We start from the raw sequence: 19411 nt of genomic DNA on the forward strand, positions 1-19411 counted from the left end.
ATATATATATATATATATAAATTAAAATATTACTTTATGTTATATTGATATATATATATTTTTTAATTCCGTTCGTGGAGTGCAAAATAATAATGGAATTATAATTATATGACCTATGTTTTGGAGCTGATAAAGAATAATAAATAGATTTGATGTCTTCGAATCATAGTGTAAATATAAGATATTAATAGTTGTATGGGTAAACATAAACATAATACGATTAATTAATTGTATTATATTTATATTTATTTGTGTTAGGATTTTAAATATCTATATACATAAATACGTTTAATAAATGTGTATAACTTGACAAGGTTAATATATTTATTAAATGTATCAAGGTAAATTTTATACACGCGATATAATTAACACAATTAAAATAAATACAACTTGTTTACATGATTAATACAATTGATATAATTAACATGATAAAAATGATTAAATTAAAATATTTATAATTAAATATAATTATATTATTCAAATTTATAATAAAAAATTATAAATATTATAATATTTATCAAATATAATAAAATTTAATATCAATAAATCTTAATCATTTTAAAACTATCGGTATTTATAGGAATCAAATTATAGCTGTTTATAAAATGTATCTATACAATACATGAACACCACTAAATAAATGAATAATAAAAAAGTTACGGGTTATAGGAGTGCTTGATAACACGATTAACTAATTATGTTTCAGAAGAGTCTTAAATGAGTTAAGTAGGTTCGACATGATTAAGATACGATTTTTTCATAATTTAACCGCATTAGCATAATTAATATATAAAATATAATTTACTTAAACTCAAATCTACTTGAATCCGTATTATATTCATGTCGTATTGTCCTATCATATACAAAATTGCCAAGAAAGTAACTACAACCCTTACTTTTCAACTGTCTTTTGAAGGATTTAAGAGATGACACCACTCCATCACTTATATCACCCATTATCATATATGCTAAATGATCCTTAGAAGTGATAATCATTTGAAAAAATCATCAACAAGAACTTGCTTCAATAGCAAGAAATATCAATAAGAACAAGCAGTGCAAAAAGTTGACAACTCATAACGGTTTAAACCTAGCAATCATGTTCATGTGTATGATTTTAGAGGAGTGCATTTATGGAGGTGGTTTTGCTGGATCCTTATATACGGTGCTGCCTGTTTTTTGGCAGCTTGGTCCCCTGTGTTTTGCTTCTATGGAATTCTCCAAACACCCAAAGATTCACGAGTGGGTTTTGTTACCACAAAAGAACAAAAGCAGCCTCGGTTTTGCTGAATGTAATGCAACAACAACAATCCAAAACTCCCTTCCATTTGTCACACCAGTAGCAAGTCACCCATGTCACGTACACAACACGTGTTTTCTCAACGCTTACTGCATGTGAAAGTTGCGGTGTTCATCTTATCACTCATCATTGCTTTTCATTTCTTCTTCAGTTACCAATCTTTCTTTCCAATTAAGTCGTATACATTCAACATTGGTACTCGTGGAGTGGTGAACATGATGGATTTGATCGACTCTTTTCTGAATTTTTTGGTGCCACCTGCAAGCATGGTGATTCTGTTCTTTGCATGGCCAGCCTTGTGCTTTGTCCGTGCATGTGAATGGCTTTACAACACCTTGTACACTGAGAATAGTATCCAAGACAAAGTGGTTATAATCACTGGTGCATCTTCTGGCATTGGAGAGGTAATTATATGTTAAACCTCTCCTTAATTTCTACTTTGGGCATTGGAAGCATGCACCAACTATTGAACCAAATGCAGGGTGCAAGCCTTTTACAGCTTTAAGTTAACATCAATATTAGGTGCATGTATTCCTTTGTCACCTTATCAGTCTGTTGCTAGTTCATCAACAGTGTTATAGCTTTGTATTCCTCAATTTTCTGGATTCATAGTGAGTGTTTTATGCCATAAGTTATGCCTACTTCATCCTTATCATCATCAAGACCAAAATCATGGGAGTAGTGCTTAACTTGTTACAAAAATGGTTATTTCTAACTGCAGCAAATTGCATATGAATATGCGAGGAGGAGGGCGAACCTTGTGTTGGTTGCAAGGAGAGAACATCGACTTCGAGGTATCAGTGAGAAAGCAAGACATATCGGTGCAAAGAATGTCATCATAATTGCTGCAGATGTTGTGAAGGAAGATGATTGTAGGAGATTTGTTACTGAAACCATAAACTTCTATGGCCGTGGTGAGTCCCATTTTCCATTGAGTTAGATGACTGGCTAAAGGCAATTAATTTCACCATTTGTGTGAAGGAATGTCCATCTGTTCTGCCAAATTCATATCCTCTTTAAATTTAGTAAATAATTGCTGCCAAGTTCTATACTCAATACTCTTATTTTTGAACCTATATCTGTGCATTATGTGTATATGTTGCAAAAAAGCCCATCTTTCCCCTTTTCAAAAGGACCTTTGGTTTTGTGATCTAAATCAGGATTTATAGAACACATGTAATAGTAACTTAAGATTCTTTATGTTCAAATTGATGCTATTAAGAAGTTTCCTTGTGTTTTACTTCTGACTTCTTATCCAATCTCACAGTGGATCATCTGGTGAATGCTGTGAGTTTGGGACATACATTCTACTTTGAGGAAGTTACAGACACCTCGGTGTTTCCCCATCTGTTGGTAAGGTTCATAGGTCACATGAGTATAATCTTGAGGAGATGGTTTTTTTCCCCAATGGTTTTGAGTTTCTTTCTGAACTACTGTTACGGATTTCGCGGTCTGGTTAAATTTCTTAGCAGTAATACAATACCTTAGTATCGATCTACTAACTCTCAGGACATAAACTTTTGGGGAAATGTTTATCCAACATTTGTTGCTCTTCCCCACCTACATCAAAGCAACGGCCGAATCATCATGAATGCATCAGTTGAGAACTGGTTACCATTGCCAAGAATGAGTTTGTATGCTGTGAGTATATGTAGATTTAGTTCAGTTCAGCATTCTTATTATTTTAGCTTGTGGACAAGTTGATTCTGTTTCCTGTGGCATTCAGATGCAAGATATCAAATTCATATTGACCCATAGTTCTTGGAAGATTCATGAAAATTGTAATCAGAACTTCCATAGCTATGGTCTTTGGTATACAGACTGCTATAGCTGACAATGCAATGGACAGATACATTTGCATGAACATTTCATTGGATGCCAATGCCATTTCAATTCTCATGAACTATTTAAGTTTTATGCAGGAAGACAAATCAAGTAATTGATGCATTAGTTCAACTCTAATTCATTCATGGTTTTCCTCATGCTCTGCCTTTTTTCCTTAATTTTTACATGAATAATTGTTTTCTTAGTATATAAAAACAATAAAGTAGACTATTTGTTTGTTTTTATGTACCACTCCAACTCCTTCCTTCCAACTGTGCTAGGCTGCAAAAGCTGCACTCGTAAATTTCTACGAGACTCTCAGATTTGAAGTAAATAATGAGGTTGGAATAACAATTGCAACACATGGTTGGATCGGAGGTGAAATGACAAGAGGAAAGTTTATGCTAGAAGAGGGAGCAGAGATGCAGTGGAAAGAGAAACGAGAAGTAAGTCTCAAATAGCTGCAATATCTTTTAAGAAACTGTTCATTTTCGAGATTGAATTATTCTTCAATAAACATACACGGTCTCTTGCACATCGACTTGAGTATTTCGGAAGTTCACATAAATTGTAACATACTTATAGATACCAAAGTTTCCTGCTGTATTGTTTGCATTGAACTCATACCTAAATAAATGTTAAAATGGAATAAACCTATACCATTATTTCTAGACCTTCATGAAGATTCTGAAATCTCTGTCTCCCCAACTTTGGAAGTAAGAATAAAAAACACATTTTTTTCTTATAATTCTTTACACCTAAAGTCATAGCTGATTATTGACACATAACTCAAGACTGAACTGTGATGATGAATTCATTGTGTTGAAGGCAATGTTCAAATAGATATCAGCAATGTAGAATTTAGTCAAAGTAGAGTGGGAACCGTAGCATTTCTCGGTTTGAAACGGATAAGGAGAAAAAGAAACATGGGGGGTGTAGTAGAGTGTACTTTGGGGAAGGAGAAAGAGAAAGAGTAGTTGAACATGTGAAAATCTTGTGGTTGTAGAGAAATTTAAGCCCAATTGACCAGGTGTTTTCCAAGACTAATGAATTAACAATAAGAGTCTTCTCAGTATTAAATTAACTGCCATACTTGAATCCGCTGTCCTGAGTGCTGAACACGTTCTGAATAATGTTGTCTGGAAGGAAACTTGTAGTATCAGGTTATCTGTTCCATTATTTCAGAACTTAAAATTCAAAACATCCAAACGATATTCATGAAGCCAATCATCGTTGTGTAGTTGATGCCTAACTACAGTTCCAACAACAATCTATAAGAATGATATATATATATCTGCTCTGCCTTGTGAGTCTAGGTGTAGGACATTGTTACAAATTGGGCAGTGATATAAATAACTTTGTTTCAGATAGCAGTTAGTGCTGGGGCAGTGGAAGAGTTTGCCAGGCTGATCGTATCAGGGGCTTGCCGGGGCGATGCTTATGTGAAGTACCCCAGTTGGCATGACACTTTCCTCCTCTATAGGGCCATTGCACCCAATGTACTTAACTGGATGCTTCGACTTCTCCTCTCAGTTCACGGTACAAGGAGAACTTCCATGATGGGTGTTGGGAGACAGCTACCCGTAGACGCTGCCAGATACGTATCAGAGAGTACCTCTCCTATGAAGCTTCCTACTGGTCCCATAACTTTCTCCCAGCCGCAGCAGAAGATGGAGTAGCTGCATGCATATCTTGCATCTTTTAGAACTTTCTTGCCTTTTTTGTTTGTACGGATAATTTGTTCATTACTTTTGGATTTCGAATTATTGGCACATGTTTGATAAGAATAAGTGTTCTGTTCAGGAACTTGGCCAGTAATCAAGCAGAATAATGTATACTAATAGAGCTCTTAAGCCCCCTTCAGAATAGATAATTGATTCCTTATCCTCATTCAATTCAAATTAAGTATACTTTAATGCATAAAGCAGCAATGTTTGTACATGTGAAGCCACTTTCAGATGGGAAGCTTCTCCCTGGACCCTTGCATATATAACCTCTTCTTGGTCACAGGAGCACCAAGTTGTAGCAACCCAAGTAAACCCTTCTTTCTTCTAGAAATTCGTTCTGGCCTTTTTTTAGTTGTCTACTTGGTAATGGATATGGATTACTTTTGACTTTCAACCTTCCGGGACATTGAATTTGAAAAGTAAGTGGGGTTCCTAATTTGCAACTTGTGTAGTAAGGAAATATAGACTTTGGGTTTGGACTATTTTCTCCGGAACGTGCCATGCTCGTGAGCTCGGTTGACCTTAATGATTTGTTCTCTGCTTGCTCCTTTTTCGATGAAATCTACTATGGCTTTGTTTCAAGGTTATATTAAATTTACGAAGAGATGAAAGAAATTACATATAATATTTAAAATATTCTTCAACTATTTAAAAAATTTTAAAATTAATTTTTTTTTTACTTAGATCTAATTTTTATACTTTTATTTTAAACACATAAACTCTTAATATTAATGATTAACTAACGGTTATTCATTAAAATATTACTTATCATTTTATATCACATGACGTTAATGTGACATAATAATATGACATACTGTTGTAATATGATGATATGATTGTATTTTATTTTTCATGTCAACTATTGTGTCGGTAATATATAAATATAAAATGATAAAAAATATTTTAATAAATAATAATTAAATAACTGTTAGTCATAATTAATAAAAAAATGAAAATTTATTCTTTTGAATAATTTAGAAAGCTTGATCAAATATAATAAGAAAATAATAATTTATTTAAATGTTTTAAATAGTTTAAAACTTCAAACCAGAAACTAATAAAGGCATCAATACTTCAAAGTCTGGTTGACTACGTGCCAACCGGCATTCATCTTGGTAAAAGGCAGGTCGGCCAAAAGGGGTGCTGCTGAAATTACCAAGTCCATTGGTATCTAGTCAAAGGTTTCAGAGTCAAATGATGAATTGCGGTTTCATATTGTTTAATGAACGGTACAACGCCCGGTCACCCACCCCACTCAAAGGTGGTCCTTGTCTCTCAAGTTCCAAGTATAGTAGAAAACTTGTCTAAAACTAAATGCAGTAGCCGTTGCTTTATGAGCAACTGAGCAGTTCTTAATTGTGTTACACATTCTAAATTTCTAAATATGTACAAACAATTATCTGCATGATTGCACCATTCATGGAAGCTGCATGCATGTTTCTAATCATGTCTTGTCTAGAGATAATCTTCAACGGAAATGCTCAAGGCCTCCCCTTCTTTTCCCACACTTCCTTCCCACGAGCCGCTGCTATCGTTTTCCCACGACTCTGTCTCCATCCCCACGATCACACCACTGTTTTCGCTTGCCTTGGTTTCATTGCTGATCACGATCATCTGCGCATCCACCGCCATGCCGGCATCCGATGCAGCTTTCTGTACAGACTTGGGAGACATGTTAACATTGAGGTTCGGAGGTACCATGGAAGGAAAGTTGAGACCATTCAACGAAGAGGGTCGACGCAGACAATAGTGAGCAATGTCATGTGCAATGGCAGCACCCTCCGGGGTTGAATAAGAGCCTAACCAGAGGCGTTCCTGGGTGCCTGGAACTCGGATTTCGGACACCCATTTCCCCCATCTTCGACGACGCACGCCCTTGTATTTCCTGCTGCTTTCCTCTACTGCAGCAGCACTCATTGTTTTTTCCAAAGCACACGAAACACAAGAGAGAGAAGAAGCAATAGAGCAAAATGTGGAGCCACGGTTGAAGACGGGGGATGGAAAGTAGAGGCTATATAGGTTGAAGAAACAGAAAGTCAGAGGCAATGAAAAGGGATAACTCTTAACCATTCAGGTATATGGGAGTCAAAGATTAAACAAGGTCAAAGAAGAGTGGTCGGTGGGTGCCTTTTGTGCTGGCCAGAAGCAAGTTGGGCTGGAAATTTGCAAAACGGGGCAAACCCATAAGAGAGAGTCGTGTGGCTTGCGTTGCCTTTGTTGGGTCTCTTCCATCAGAATAAACGTGTCCAGGAAAGGATAGCCTTTTTTAAGCAAGTTTGCATAATACATGACGCCATCATTTCAATAATCCCATGTGGGAATTGTCTAATCACAATAAACAAATCATATATATGGGTCGTCCTACTCCTAACACCAAACTCCTAACTCCCAACTCCCATGTAATATAAAACCTGTCATTTTTTCTGGACTGTGGTGGTATGCAGCCCTGCCCCTTTCTTCATCGTCCTCCACCACTTCATTGAACAAAAGGTTTATAAAGATTAACTTGCACAACAGTAGTGGTGCAAGACAGTATAACTCAAGAAGCAGAAACTCCTTCATTGTTTGACCTGCCTAATATAAAAAGAAACCAAATCGTTATGGTTGAAATGGGATCAGACAAAACAGAAGGGGAAGACTCAATCAATCAATGTTCCCTGCACAAGCAGAATTACTTCCAAGGAACATGACAGGTTCATCCCACCACAACCAGAAATGCATCCTTCCTGTGACACTTGAAACTTACAATAAATAATTAAGTACATTTCACTTACATCTCTCGTCATTTTAATCTTTTCACACGATATTTTATAATTTTTTTAAAATTAATATAATATTTTAATAAAAAAATTAACAATTTAATCTCTTATTAGAATAGAAGTTCTCCATAAGGTTTTAATTGAGAAAAAAATTTTAAAAAAAATCATGAAAAGGGCTGTCAACAGGTAATTAAGATATTTGTTATTTTTTAATTACTTTAACTTGAACCCTATTATTTAATAAGGTACACGAACCCAATAAATACCTAATTAAAATTTTCAATTGTCATCCACCCATATCCTAATATCTTAAACACTCCCCCCATTAAATACTTATATTTGTTAAATATTTTATTAAAATAAATTTAAAATTATTTTTAATTATATTATTAATGAAAATTAAATTAATATATGAAAGTTAGTTAATAAAAAGAATAAATTAAAGTTTAAAATCTTATTTATAACAATTAATGAATTTTAGTAAGTATTGCACTATTTTTAAAAAAATAATAATATGTATAAAATTAAATTTAATATTAAAAATTATTATTTATAATCGAATTTAGATCATGGGTATTTTAAGACCACTACCCTAGCCTTACAAGAATCCGTTATAAAATACTCTAATATTATTTAATCAGATTAAATAATAAAAAATACCCTATCATAAGGCATCCACTAACATTCCTAAGAGCAGAAAATCAATATCCGTTCCATTTGTACAAATACAAGAGCACATCAACTTTGAAATTAACTTTTGCAGACAAAGAGAAGTTGAAAATTACTAGTCATACTTTGTAGTAGTTTTTGCTTCTCCGATGGTTTGACGTACTTGAATCAAAGCTTCACGTTCAACATCCTCAAAGGCCAAGCTTGGTTCAACACGCAAGCAAATCTTTCTTTACCCCGAAATGTCTTTTCCTTTTTTTTTTTTCCAAGTCAGCAAAATAAATGAGATATTACTTAAAATTAACAAAAACGATCAATTAAGGACTCAATTGAAAAGTTATGAGAAAAATAAGAAATTGAAGTTTAAATTTGATAAAAAGATGGTATCTGTTTGGCGTTATGATTTCACGTTTTTAACTCAAAAGACGTATTTGTTAGATAGAAGAAAACCCATATTTATATATTTATTGATATGATAGTGCAACATCCTTGTTGCAATGACTTTTTAAAGAAGGATCCTTACATTGGTTAGTGTCTATCTCAAATGACCTTTGTATCTTTAATGTGATTGTATAATACTCTCGCTGTAATGGCTCTTTACCCGTAAAGAGAGAGATCCTTGTGTCGTTGATGTGATTATGCAATGCCTTGTTGCAATAGTTGTTTACTTATAAAGGAGAGGGATCCTTACACTGGTTCGAGTCTACCTCGAATAACTCTTGTATCTCTCATGTGATTGTGTAATGCCCTCGTTACAATGGCTTTTTACCCATAAAGGAGAGAGATTTTTGTATCTTTGATGTGATTGTGTAATGCACTTGTTGCAATGACTCTTTACCCATAAAAGGTTTATCTTAGACGATCCTTGTAATTTTGATATGATTGTGCAATACACTCGTTGCAATGGCTCTTTACAATGCCCTCGTTGCAATGGCTCTTTATCCATAAATGGTCTATTTTGAACAATCATTGTATTTTTGATGTGATTGTGCAATGTCCTCGTTGCAATAGCTCTTTACCCATAAAGGATCTAATATCATTTATTATAGACTCACGTTTTTAACTTAAAAAGCACGTGTTAGATATTTATAGTATTATAGGCTCATAACCTAATAAAACTCTACTTCTAGTTGCTTAATACAATTAACAAGAAATTTAAATAAAATAAGTATTTTATTCCTAAATAGAATATAGTTATTCTAATTAAATATTAATTTTTAAAAGTATTAAAATAAAAATAAAAAAAATATTAATCTAAATAGAATAAAGAAAATAAATCTTAAATCAACTAAACTTAACAAAAACTAAATTTAATAAAATACAATTATAGACGCTCCTACATCATAATCATTATTAATAATTTGAATTTAAGTTTTTAAAAGTTACATAATTTAATTTTAAAAAGTTACTAAACCGTTATTATTTAATTATGAATTATTATAATTACTATATAAATATAAATATAAATATACAAAGAAATTAAAAAATGTTTTTTTTATTTAAAAGTATGAAGAAGGAGTCAAGAGGAGTTAAGTTGGTTGACTAGACTAATTCTGGATGTGTGAAAACATTGAAGGCAGCAAAAAGTGTGGCTTTGTTTTTTTTTGTGTGTGAATAGCCTCCCCTCTTTACCCTGCCTCGCTCTTTGTTCAATAATTGAAGTCATTTTTGACATGGTTTCTTATTTTGGAAGGATTTTACGGTAGGGAAAAAGGAAAGAGAGGGTGAGAGAGAAAAGAAAAGAAAGAAGAAAATTAATTTTAATAGGGTTATGAACTTTTGGACTTTGGAAAATTAAAAGAAGAAAAGAAAAGATAATTTTGGGTTTAAATATAGTTTAGGACTTGGGAGTTTATTTTGATAAAAAAGACTTTTGATTTTACTTACTTTTTTATTTTTAAAAAATAAGCCAAGTCTAATTCGAACTCAAGCTTACGTTTTAGAAGCTCCATCAAGCTCAAGTCTAAATTTTAGAGGTTTTAACGAGATTGGTCCAACTCATCTCATGAACACCTCTACTTGATTGTATCAATAATAATAAATTTATTGTTGTTGTTATTGTAATTAATTATCACATTGAAAAAGATCAGTTGATTCTTTCGTGTATGTCACTTTTTCTTTCAATTAATGTCAACAAATCTAACCAAAGTTGAAACATGATAATTGATCAGCATTTTGACGTAGTAGAATTAGCATCTCATTAGCAAATTTTTCAATTATTAGTTATAAAAGTCTATTTGATTAAAAATAAAAAATATAAATACTTAATTGAACAAAATAGAAAAATAAAAAATTATTTAAATTTTTTTGAATAATTCAAGAGTTTTTTAAAATATTGCATCAAAATAGTTTGTAATTTTATGAGACAAATTTAACAATTTAATCTCTTATGAGAACAAAATTTACTCACAAAGTGATAATCGAAAATAATATATATATTTATAAAGTGCTAGTTAAGAAAAAAATCGTAAAATACCATTCGAAAAAAATTGAAATCACAAAAAATATAAGTTAAATTTATTGTTAAAAAAGCATAATTTTAGGATAATTTAAAAGGAAAAAAAGTGAACATTGAACTTTAAACTTGACAATTTGTGTAATCGTATCTTAATCGTGTTGTGTAAACATAAGGTATTGATAATTATATATATAAACAAGAACACAACATGATTAATTAATCGTATCAAGATCTTAACCACATACATGAATACGTTTAATAAACGTGTAACATGACACGACACCATTAACACATTTATTAAACATATCGGATTAAATTTTGTACGATATAACATAATTAAAATTTATACGATTTATAACCTATTAACACGATTGATTAATTAATGCACAATTAATACTATTAAAATAAGACACAATTTACTCACTTCTTAATCATATCAACATAATTAATGCATAAAACACTATTAATATAAATCTAAACCGATATAAATTCGTGTAGTGTACAAAAGTCTATTGGATTTGAAAGATTTTAGAGATTGTAACTCGACTCTGTTTATGGCGGTGGGCTTAGTTGTCTTCAACTTTGGCTTCTCCAGCAAAGAATTCCACACCATGAGATGAGTCTAACTTGTTGAAGTTATTAGGTGGTTGAAGACTTGAGATGGATTTGATTTGGATAGTTAGGATTATTATATGTATATTTCCACCGCTCTGACTGCTTGACTCAGCCTTGATGACCTGCTCATTATGTCTAAATCCTGGACTGCTTGAATTACCCCTGAGCTGGTCAAGTCCGTGCAAAGATTCCGCATAGAGGGATTAATGGGTTTTTCTGTCCAACATGTGTCATGCGTGGATTGGAAGTGAAATCATGCTTCTCCAATCTTGAAATATTACATATGAAGAATAGTACCAAATACCTATTTGGTAGCATGATTCTGTTGATGAAAAATATATAAATAAATCATATAAATTTTTATCAATTTTGTCCACTGAAGACTATCAAAGTACAAATCTCTATGTATACACCATAACGGATCTTCATAAATTCTCAATATAAGATTGAAGGTGTCATATTAATCTCTTCCCATTGGGGCCTTTAAGTCCAAATCAAACCTAATAGAAGTTGCACAAAATTATTAAGATCACACCAACAGATGTAGGATTCTAATGATATTAATCACGTTAACCCAAAATATAAGTTCAAGTCTCTACATATAAAATATAACGGATTCTCACAAATTCTTAACAAGGGGCGTACCAATTATTATCCAGCCTTATTTGTTGTTTAACCGACTTCTTGCCTCGACTTCCATATATGAACAATAAGAAGAAGTAGTGAGGGTTACACCTCAAATTCAGAAAAAGCAAGACGAAACTTAGAATTAGAAGAAAAAATGTATATTGTCATTCACTTTGAATATATAGTTTAGTGGTAAATCTAACCTATAGATTAATCTATACCAATAGATTTGCTTACTGGGATAAAGTATCACTTGACTGGCAATATCAAACTTAATCAGAAACATTACTAATAGTACATATGGATAAAGAAAAAGAAACTAACTTAGCCAAACTTTTTTCCAACCAAACGCAGTATTAGAGAATCCAATTCAGGCTTCAGTCGGCAATTTTGCATATCAATGTTGGTTTCCCCCAACCGATTTGAGGCTGAAGTGGGCAATTTTGCATTAAGACTGTCATTGTTGCTTCATTAATGCTAGTATCTGCCACTGGTTTGTGTTGTTTTCATCTTCTTTCTGCTTGTAGTTTTTTTCTTCTATGGACGTGTTTTCCTGTTTAGTGTTGGTCAATATATTTGAACGTGTGCGCTCACAGATACACGTGAATACACAACCTACCATTTCTGGTCATCATCAAGGCTTTCACTGTTTGGAGTCGTTTCCACATATATAAATATATAAATATATATATATATAAATATATATATATGTAATGGGCTGCCATTCTCCTGTTCACCTCTTTTCATTGGTGGTGTTATTGCTGTTTGTTGCCAAATATATCTTATAAGTTTATATATGTCACGAATACGATACGTTGATATGAAATTAATCAGATTTATATTAAAAGTAATCGTATTTCATATTTTACTCATGTCAAAAATTTCCTATTTTAAATTTGTCAAATCAATTTAATTTATTTAAAAACTGTTTAACACACCATTAATTAATTAATTGTGTATATCCACGTAACTTATCTACCTTACTCATTTACGGTACGATTATTTTTATGATGATAATAGTGGATTTTATTATGTTTGATGTATACTATTATTTTATTATAGTTATTTTTATAAATTATTTATTTTAAATTTGAATAATAAAATTATACTTCATTTCATTTGTAATTGTACATATTTTAATTTAATCATGTTAATCAATTAAATTGTTTATAAATCATGTCGTGTTATATAAAATTTAACTAACTTGTTTAATATACATGTAAAGTGTGTCATGTTGTGTTACATATTTAATAAACGTATCCATTTTCGTATTTAAAATTTTCACACTTTTAATTAATTGTGTAGTGTTCGTATTTATCCCGTATAATTATTAATCTTTTATATTTACACAACATGGTTAAGAAGTGCGAGCATGAATTACGAAATCAAACAAACATTAACAAATAAAATTAAAGGAGATGAGTTGGCATCTCAGATTATAACATCTATTCGTAGCTTCAGGGACTAAATCCTTTATTATTGTATAGACATCAGATAAACCAGAAGGCAGATAACACAAGATGCAGTTAAACACAACCTTTTAAGGCTGTTGGCTTCATGGGAATTGGAATTTTGTTGTACATATTAATTAGGAATTATCAACAATCAATGTCGTCAAATTTCGAGGCAAATATACAACAGTCCATGAAATATCCAGAGAATTCAAGTGATTATACATGACAAAGTAGTGAGAATAGGACGAGAAGATATACCTCATGTGAATGAAATGGTACTTGTAATTCTAGTTGAAAGCATTTGAAGCAGCATATATGAAGTCCAAGAAGCCAGTTCCCTTCAAAAGACCTTTACCGGTTAGGAGCTCGAAATCCAGCAACAGCAGGAAACCGATGATAGCTGCCTTCCCATTTATAATTTCGTTCTTTCCCGTGAAACCAAACCCCTCTGAGTTCTCATCAACTACCATTCTCACCTAAAGAATATTATATGCAAAAATATATCTAACAAGTCAATTTCATGCTTCTACCATATCTGAATGTTTTTTTGCTTTGAAAAATAACAGCACTGTAGTTACCTCATCCACATTGACATCAGTAGCCGTTACACCAGGTTGAGCTCTCCCACTAAAGACAATCTCTGCAGCCGCATCAGCTTTTGCACTGCCCCTCATGCTGATTAAAATATTTTCTTCATCTGTTTTTACAGGGTAGATATACAGTGTCCTCAAAGCAGGTGTAAGGACTCGCAGCACTGGGTTTTTTGGATACCATTCCTTGATGGCTCCAGTCCGAAGATCAAATGTGCTATCAGTTGTTGGACAAACTATACAACCATCCTGTAAGAAAAACGAATAATATAATTAGACATTTTGCTTTCCATCATTCTAGATATCACAAATGGAAGCAGGCTGCAAATTACAGAGAACAATAGCCTCATGTACAAATTCATAAAAGTTTCTAATGTTCCTTAGCAGGTAAAAATATCTGATTGGTATTTACAACAGCTAAAACTGTGTATATGAAATGAAAGCAATTAAAATAAAAACCAGAACCGTTCACATAAAACAATACCTGCAAGGTATTTGATTATTAGATAATTTTTGCATGTCAGATATGAAGTGACAGACCTTGGAAGTGCAATATTATAGGTTGATGATTTCGGGGCTTGACAACTCAAAGGTTCCATATAAAAAGTCCAAGTTGACATCAATACAGGTATTCTATCCGATGAAAGAATCGGATTCTTGTAAGACCTGGACAGGGTCAATGCCTATCATTGTCATAAATTCTTACATGATCCATGAAGACATAAAGCAAGTATAACGCCTCAAAATTCAAGATGATAATCACCATCAAATTGCTTAGCTAAGTAGGGAAGATGAAAAAATGATCTAGGGAAGACAGGAAGGAGGAAATTAGAGAATGGTAAAATTAAAACTTTCTACTTGTTCTTAGAAACAGCACGAAAGAAAAAGTTCAAATTCTTTGTCATTATATAACTTCTCATGTTGTCTCAAATTTTCCTCTTCTAATGTCCAACCTGATTGGCCAAGAACAATGTATCCAACTTGGAAAGATGACACTGTGTACAAAGAGAAGTACTTTTATCCTCCCACTTCTCTGTCCAAGCAAGCAACAGAGAAGCATTATTGCCACTCCCTCTTCTGTCCTCTCAGATTTCCCTCTAGACAGTTTTGGTGTTTCATCTTGTCTTGGCTTCTGGACAATACAATTTACTGAATAATCAAGCCCACTACCAGTGATTCAGTGATCACCAACAGGAGACAAAAGGAATGCACTTTGGATTGGCTTTGTCCGCCATACCAGCAACGATTGTCTCAGCCAGACAACAGATTTTCTTTCAATACCAAAAGTTGTTGAGTTTATTGTAAACTACCTTCAATTATAAATGATTTAGACAATGTGGAAGACATATGGGCATTGCATAGCAGAGCATAAAACTGATGACACACAATTCTCAATTCTCCTAAAGACCTTCTTCACCAGAGGGTAGTGTTAGAACTTACATATAAAAAGTTAGGATCTTTACTAGTAGCTTAAATTTTGAGATAATTTGTTCACTAACTATCTCCTGAAAATGAGTAGAGATCTTGTGCTGGAATCCCCTAAATCTCACCCCTTTCTATTAACTTTTCAACCCAATCTCTGTTGCCCATTCACACAGATGTTATGTGCAATGCTCTTATAATACTTGAATTCCACATGACTGAACCTGACACTTAAATTCCAATGAACTTACTTCCAGTTCTTAGAGGCATGCAATGGCAGAGTAAATGAGAAAAAAAGAACCTGGGTGAGCTTGGCGTTTAGCAAGCCTTCAGTGTAAGCTCCTTCAGCAGGCGAACGATTCTCAATAGCGAAAATCTCATCCTTATACCAAAGCAACAGTATTGTCTCCCCGTCTTGAATGATCACGCGCCGCTCTCCCTTCGGCAGCGCTGCCAGCGGCACCACCGGCACCCAGTTCTCACCACCACCACCGCCCGACGCCGCTGATTCTTCACTCACAGAAGACACTTCTGTCGCTTTGCACGTGATTATGCTGCTGCTACTACATTGTTTACGGGCGAAACGGTAGCCAAGAGAAAGAGGGTTGTTGGGGCGGAGGAGAATTGGGCGTGGCGATGGGAGATTGCGGGGGCGGTGGCTGCCGCGGAGAGCGGGGGTAGGGGTGGGGATGAAATGGTAATTAGGGTGGAAAGCTGTGGACATGGCGAGAGGAGAGAATAGGCGAGGGAGAGAGTGAGGGGGTTTGCATGGCCACAGAAAGAGTGAGTGGATAAACTAACTTCTGGAGTAGCAAATGGGGAGTATGGTTTGTGTAGGTCTTGTGTCCACAATTTTCTTTTTCTCATTTTTTTGTGAATCCAATTACCCATTTTCATTTTTTTTTAATTTCCTTTTCACTATTTGTTACTCTTTCTTCTTCCTTCTAATTTCAATTTCAAGAATTTTTTGTACTAAATTTTAAGTAAATAAATATATAGTTTAAGATTTAATGTGTAATGTAAACGTTTGATTTTGCTTGTAGTAACCTAATCATTTCTAGGTCTAATGCTGTCTTTTTATATAGTTTTTGATTTTTTTTTTTGGAAGAAGGTGTATTTCATTCATTCACCAATAACTTAGTTACAATGTAAGAGAAACAATGGACATTCCAAGTACATAAATTAACCCATTCCCACATTTATTCCTACTACATGGAGGTCAAGCCTCGTTAAAAACCTTCTCATCTCGTTTTTTCTTTTTTTGAGTAAAATATGCAGATCTCCTCAACCTTTAATCATAATTATATGTGGAACTATCAATTTTCAAAATGAACATTTCGTTCTAAAAGAAATTTTTTGCTTCAACCGTTAATAAATCATTAATATTTTCATTAATTTGATAATGTGATAATATTACAAAAAATAATTTTACCTTTCATTACTTTTAAAAATTACCAAACTATAATTTTTTCAAAAAAATAAAACCCTCTCGCCAACCGGGATGGTGCTCATTAGGGAGCACCCATCATGGTGCTCCCCAAGAAAGCAATAGGGAGCACTAGATCGGTGCTCCTCAAATCTTGTGCTCCCTTAGGGTGGTTGACCAAAGTAAGGGAGCATTTTTGGCTTACCAAAAGATAGAAAAAGAGTGAAAAAGTAATAATAGCATTTTAGACATTTTATACTTAGTCATTAATGTCGTTTACATGTTTGGGATGAAGTATTTATTTTGAAAACTAATGGACTCGTGTGTAATTATGATTAAAAGTTAAAAATTTTTGATTATTTTACCTTTTTTTTAATTTTATGATTGCATTTATCTTCAATTCCCAAATTGATTTTTTTTATTTATAGATCAAAATTGACATCTAATATTGTGTCATGACTATCTGAATGTTAAAAAAGAGTCATAATGGTTAAACTTTCAGTGTTTAGTCTTTAGAGAATTCCTTTCTCATCATCCAATATCATGATAAAACATAGATCATGATTCAATATCTACTTTATATAAATGTTTTTTTATCATTTTAGTTCTTAATGCTTGCTCTTGACTCTTAATGAAATTCGAAAAACTTTTATTCCAAATCTTCATTCTACTTTTACCAAGAATTCGCATGAGTCAATACATGTTAAGTAACGATGAGATATCTTCCTCAAATCACTAGGATGATGTATCTTTTATTGACCATTCGTTTATCTTCATGTTTTTCATGTTATATCGAATATTCATCCAGTTTTACATTATTAGCTAAGACTATGTAAGATGATATCAAAGTATAACAATATCAACATAAAATAATTTGATGATATCAAATTTAAGAATCAATTACAGGATTAACACATGAGAATATATTTCAAAAAATACTTAAAGTGAATTACGAAATGCATTTCTCATGGACAACCATGTTCAATGAACTTGTTTTTCTAATAAGCATCTACATGTTAGTTTTAAGTATTTCCATACTTTAAATTTACAAATCGTTTGTCTACTTCACAAATAAGAAACATAACATGTGGTAATCTCTCAACTTCTTTGAATATCGTATCTTGATAAAACATCTACTATGAACAATTTAAAAATAATACTTTGATGCAATGAAGATTTCATAATAATAACATATTATAATTCTTTTGCAAACATATTAATTTCATGAACTTCATTTTAGTTTGCAAGGACGCACATCAACTCTATTAAAATTATGGCATCAATTAATAACTTATTAAAAATGTAAAAGTAGGAAAGAGAGTTGATGATGGTTATGTTTTAGTTAACATTTTTCTTGAAAATTATATAAATATAATTTAGGGATATTTTTAAAAATAACCTTTAAAGATAAGATATTTTTAAAAATAGCTCTTTTTATAATTTTGACTATTTTAAACCAAGTTAGACAAAATTACTCTTAATGAAATTACACACTATGATGTTACACGTCATGTACAAAAATATGTTACACGCCATGATTAGGTTGTTACACGCCATGTGTAAAAACATGTGACACATCATGGTTAGGTTGTTACACACCATGTACAAAAACATGTAACCGCCATGTACAGAAACATGTGACATGCCATGTATAGAAACATGTAACACGCCATGGTTAGGTTGTTATACATCATATACAGAAACATGTGACACGTCATGTACAGAAACATGTAACGCGTAATGTACAAAAACATGTGACACGCCATGTACAAAAACATGTGACATGCCATGGTTAGGTTATTACACGTCATGTTAAAAAAATATTATTGTTACACGCCATGTACAAAAACATATTACACGCCGTGGTTAAAAAAAGTTATTACACGCCATATTGAAAAAAAAATACTGTTGTTACATGCCATATTGAAAAAATATTATTGTTACAATTCATATTCAAAAACATTTTGTTACACTTTAATATCTAAAATGTTGTTATTACTTACGAATCAAAACTTCAAATCTTCTCAACTTTCTTCATTTTTTTTTTGATAATTTGGCACCGATTAAAGTGTTTCGAATATATTTTCATAAATCAAAACATAAATTTCCTTATCTAAAACACCTATTTCAACTAAAAATTAAAAAAAAAAATCTTTGAAAACCGAGGTTTATAAATTTTAATTTTTTGAGTTTATTGGTGTCTAGGTCTCGAATTAATTCAATTAAAAGCTATTTCAAACATCTATGATCATTTCTACCGTTTTAGTTTTACCCAAAATACTTAAAAATCAAATTTCTCAAATAGCCATCTATCCAAGCACATCAAAATCATTACTTAGTGTCTTGAAAGCGCAAGAAAGAGAAATCTGAAAATGCGGGAGAGAGAAATTGGAAGCATAGTAGACGAATGCCGAAGAGAGAAATCGATAAAATTTGAGAGACTGAGATGGTGAGAGAGAGAAATCAGAAACACAAATGGGGAGAAATTGTGATAAATAGTTTAATTTATTTGAAATAGTTTTAAAGGTATTTTTGTCAAG

General features: G+C 32.5%; 3 protein-coding genes across 7 annotated transcripts; 1 reads left to right on the forward strand and 2 right to left on the reverse strand.

Moving 5' to 3' along the window:
* The first annotated feature begins 1431 nt into the window (after nt 1–1431).
* Nucleotides 1432–5006, forward strand: HSD5 (hydroxysteroid dehydrogenase 5). The gene is made up of 6 exons (XM_018125640.2): nt 1432–1704; nt 2022–2214; nt 2568–2653; nt 2810–2941; nt 3406–3570; nt 4492–5006. The coding sequence occupies exons 1-6, from the start codon at nt 1516–1518 to the stop codon at nt 4801–4803; spliced, it is 1077 nt and encodes a 358-aa protein (XP_017981129.2). The 5' UTR covers nt 1432–1515; the 3' UTR covers nt 4804–5006.
* A 1027-nt stretch (nt 5007–6033) lies between these two features.
* Nucleotides 6034–6850, reverse strand: LOC18592860 (ethylene-responsive transcription factor ERF020). The gene has a single exon (XM_007019782.3). The coding sequence runs from the start codon at nt 6766–6768 to the stop codon at nt 6307–6309; it is 462 nt and encodes a 153-aa protein (XP_007019844.2). The 5' UTR covers nt 6769–6850; the 3' UTR covers nt 6034–6306.
* Nucleotides 6851–11593: 4743 nt separating this feature from the next.
* On the reverse strand, nt 11594–16249 carry LOC18592861 (Rieske (2Fe-2S) domain-containing protein). Of its 5 annotated transcripts, none has more exons than XR_001929140.2 (5): nt 15747–16249; nt 14012–14272; nt 13692–13909; nt 11998–12040; nt 11699–11852 (listed from the first exon to the last, which is right to left on the reverse strand). XR_001929140.2 is itself a non-coding variant. In XM_088809178.1 (4 exons), the coding sequence occupies exons 1-3, from the start codon at nt 16167–16169 to the stop codon at nt 13721–13723; spliced, it is 873 nt and encodes a 290-aa protein (XP_088665304.1). In that variant the 5' UTR covers nt 16170–16249; the 3' UTR covers nt 11594–11674; nt 13692–13720. The 5 variants fall into 5 exon arrangements, 3 of the variants coding, with proteins under 3 accessions (XP_088665304.1, XP_007019846.3, XP_017981855.2); XR_001929139.2 differs by having other exon boundaries at nt 11998–12045; XM_088809178.1 differs by lacking the exons at nt 11699–11852; nt 11998–12040 and adding an exon at nt 11594–11674.
* Nucleotides 16250–19411: the final 3162 nt, after the last annotated feature.

Source organism: Theobroma cacao, chromosome 8 (assembly GCF_053813885.1).
Source record: "Theobroma cacao isolate CCN51 chromosome 8, ASM5381388v1, whole genome shotgun sequence".
Lineage (NCBI taxonomy): Eukaryota > Viridiplantae > Streptophyta > Magnoliopsida > Malvales > Malvaceae > Theobroma > Theobroma cacao.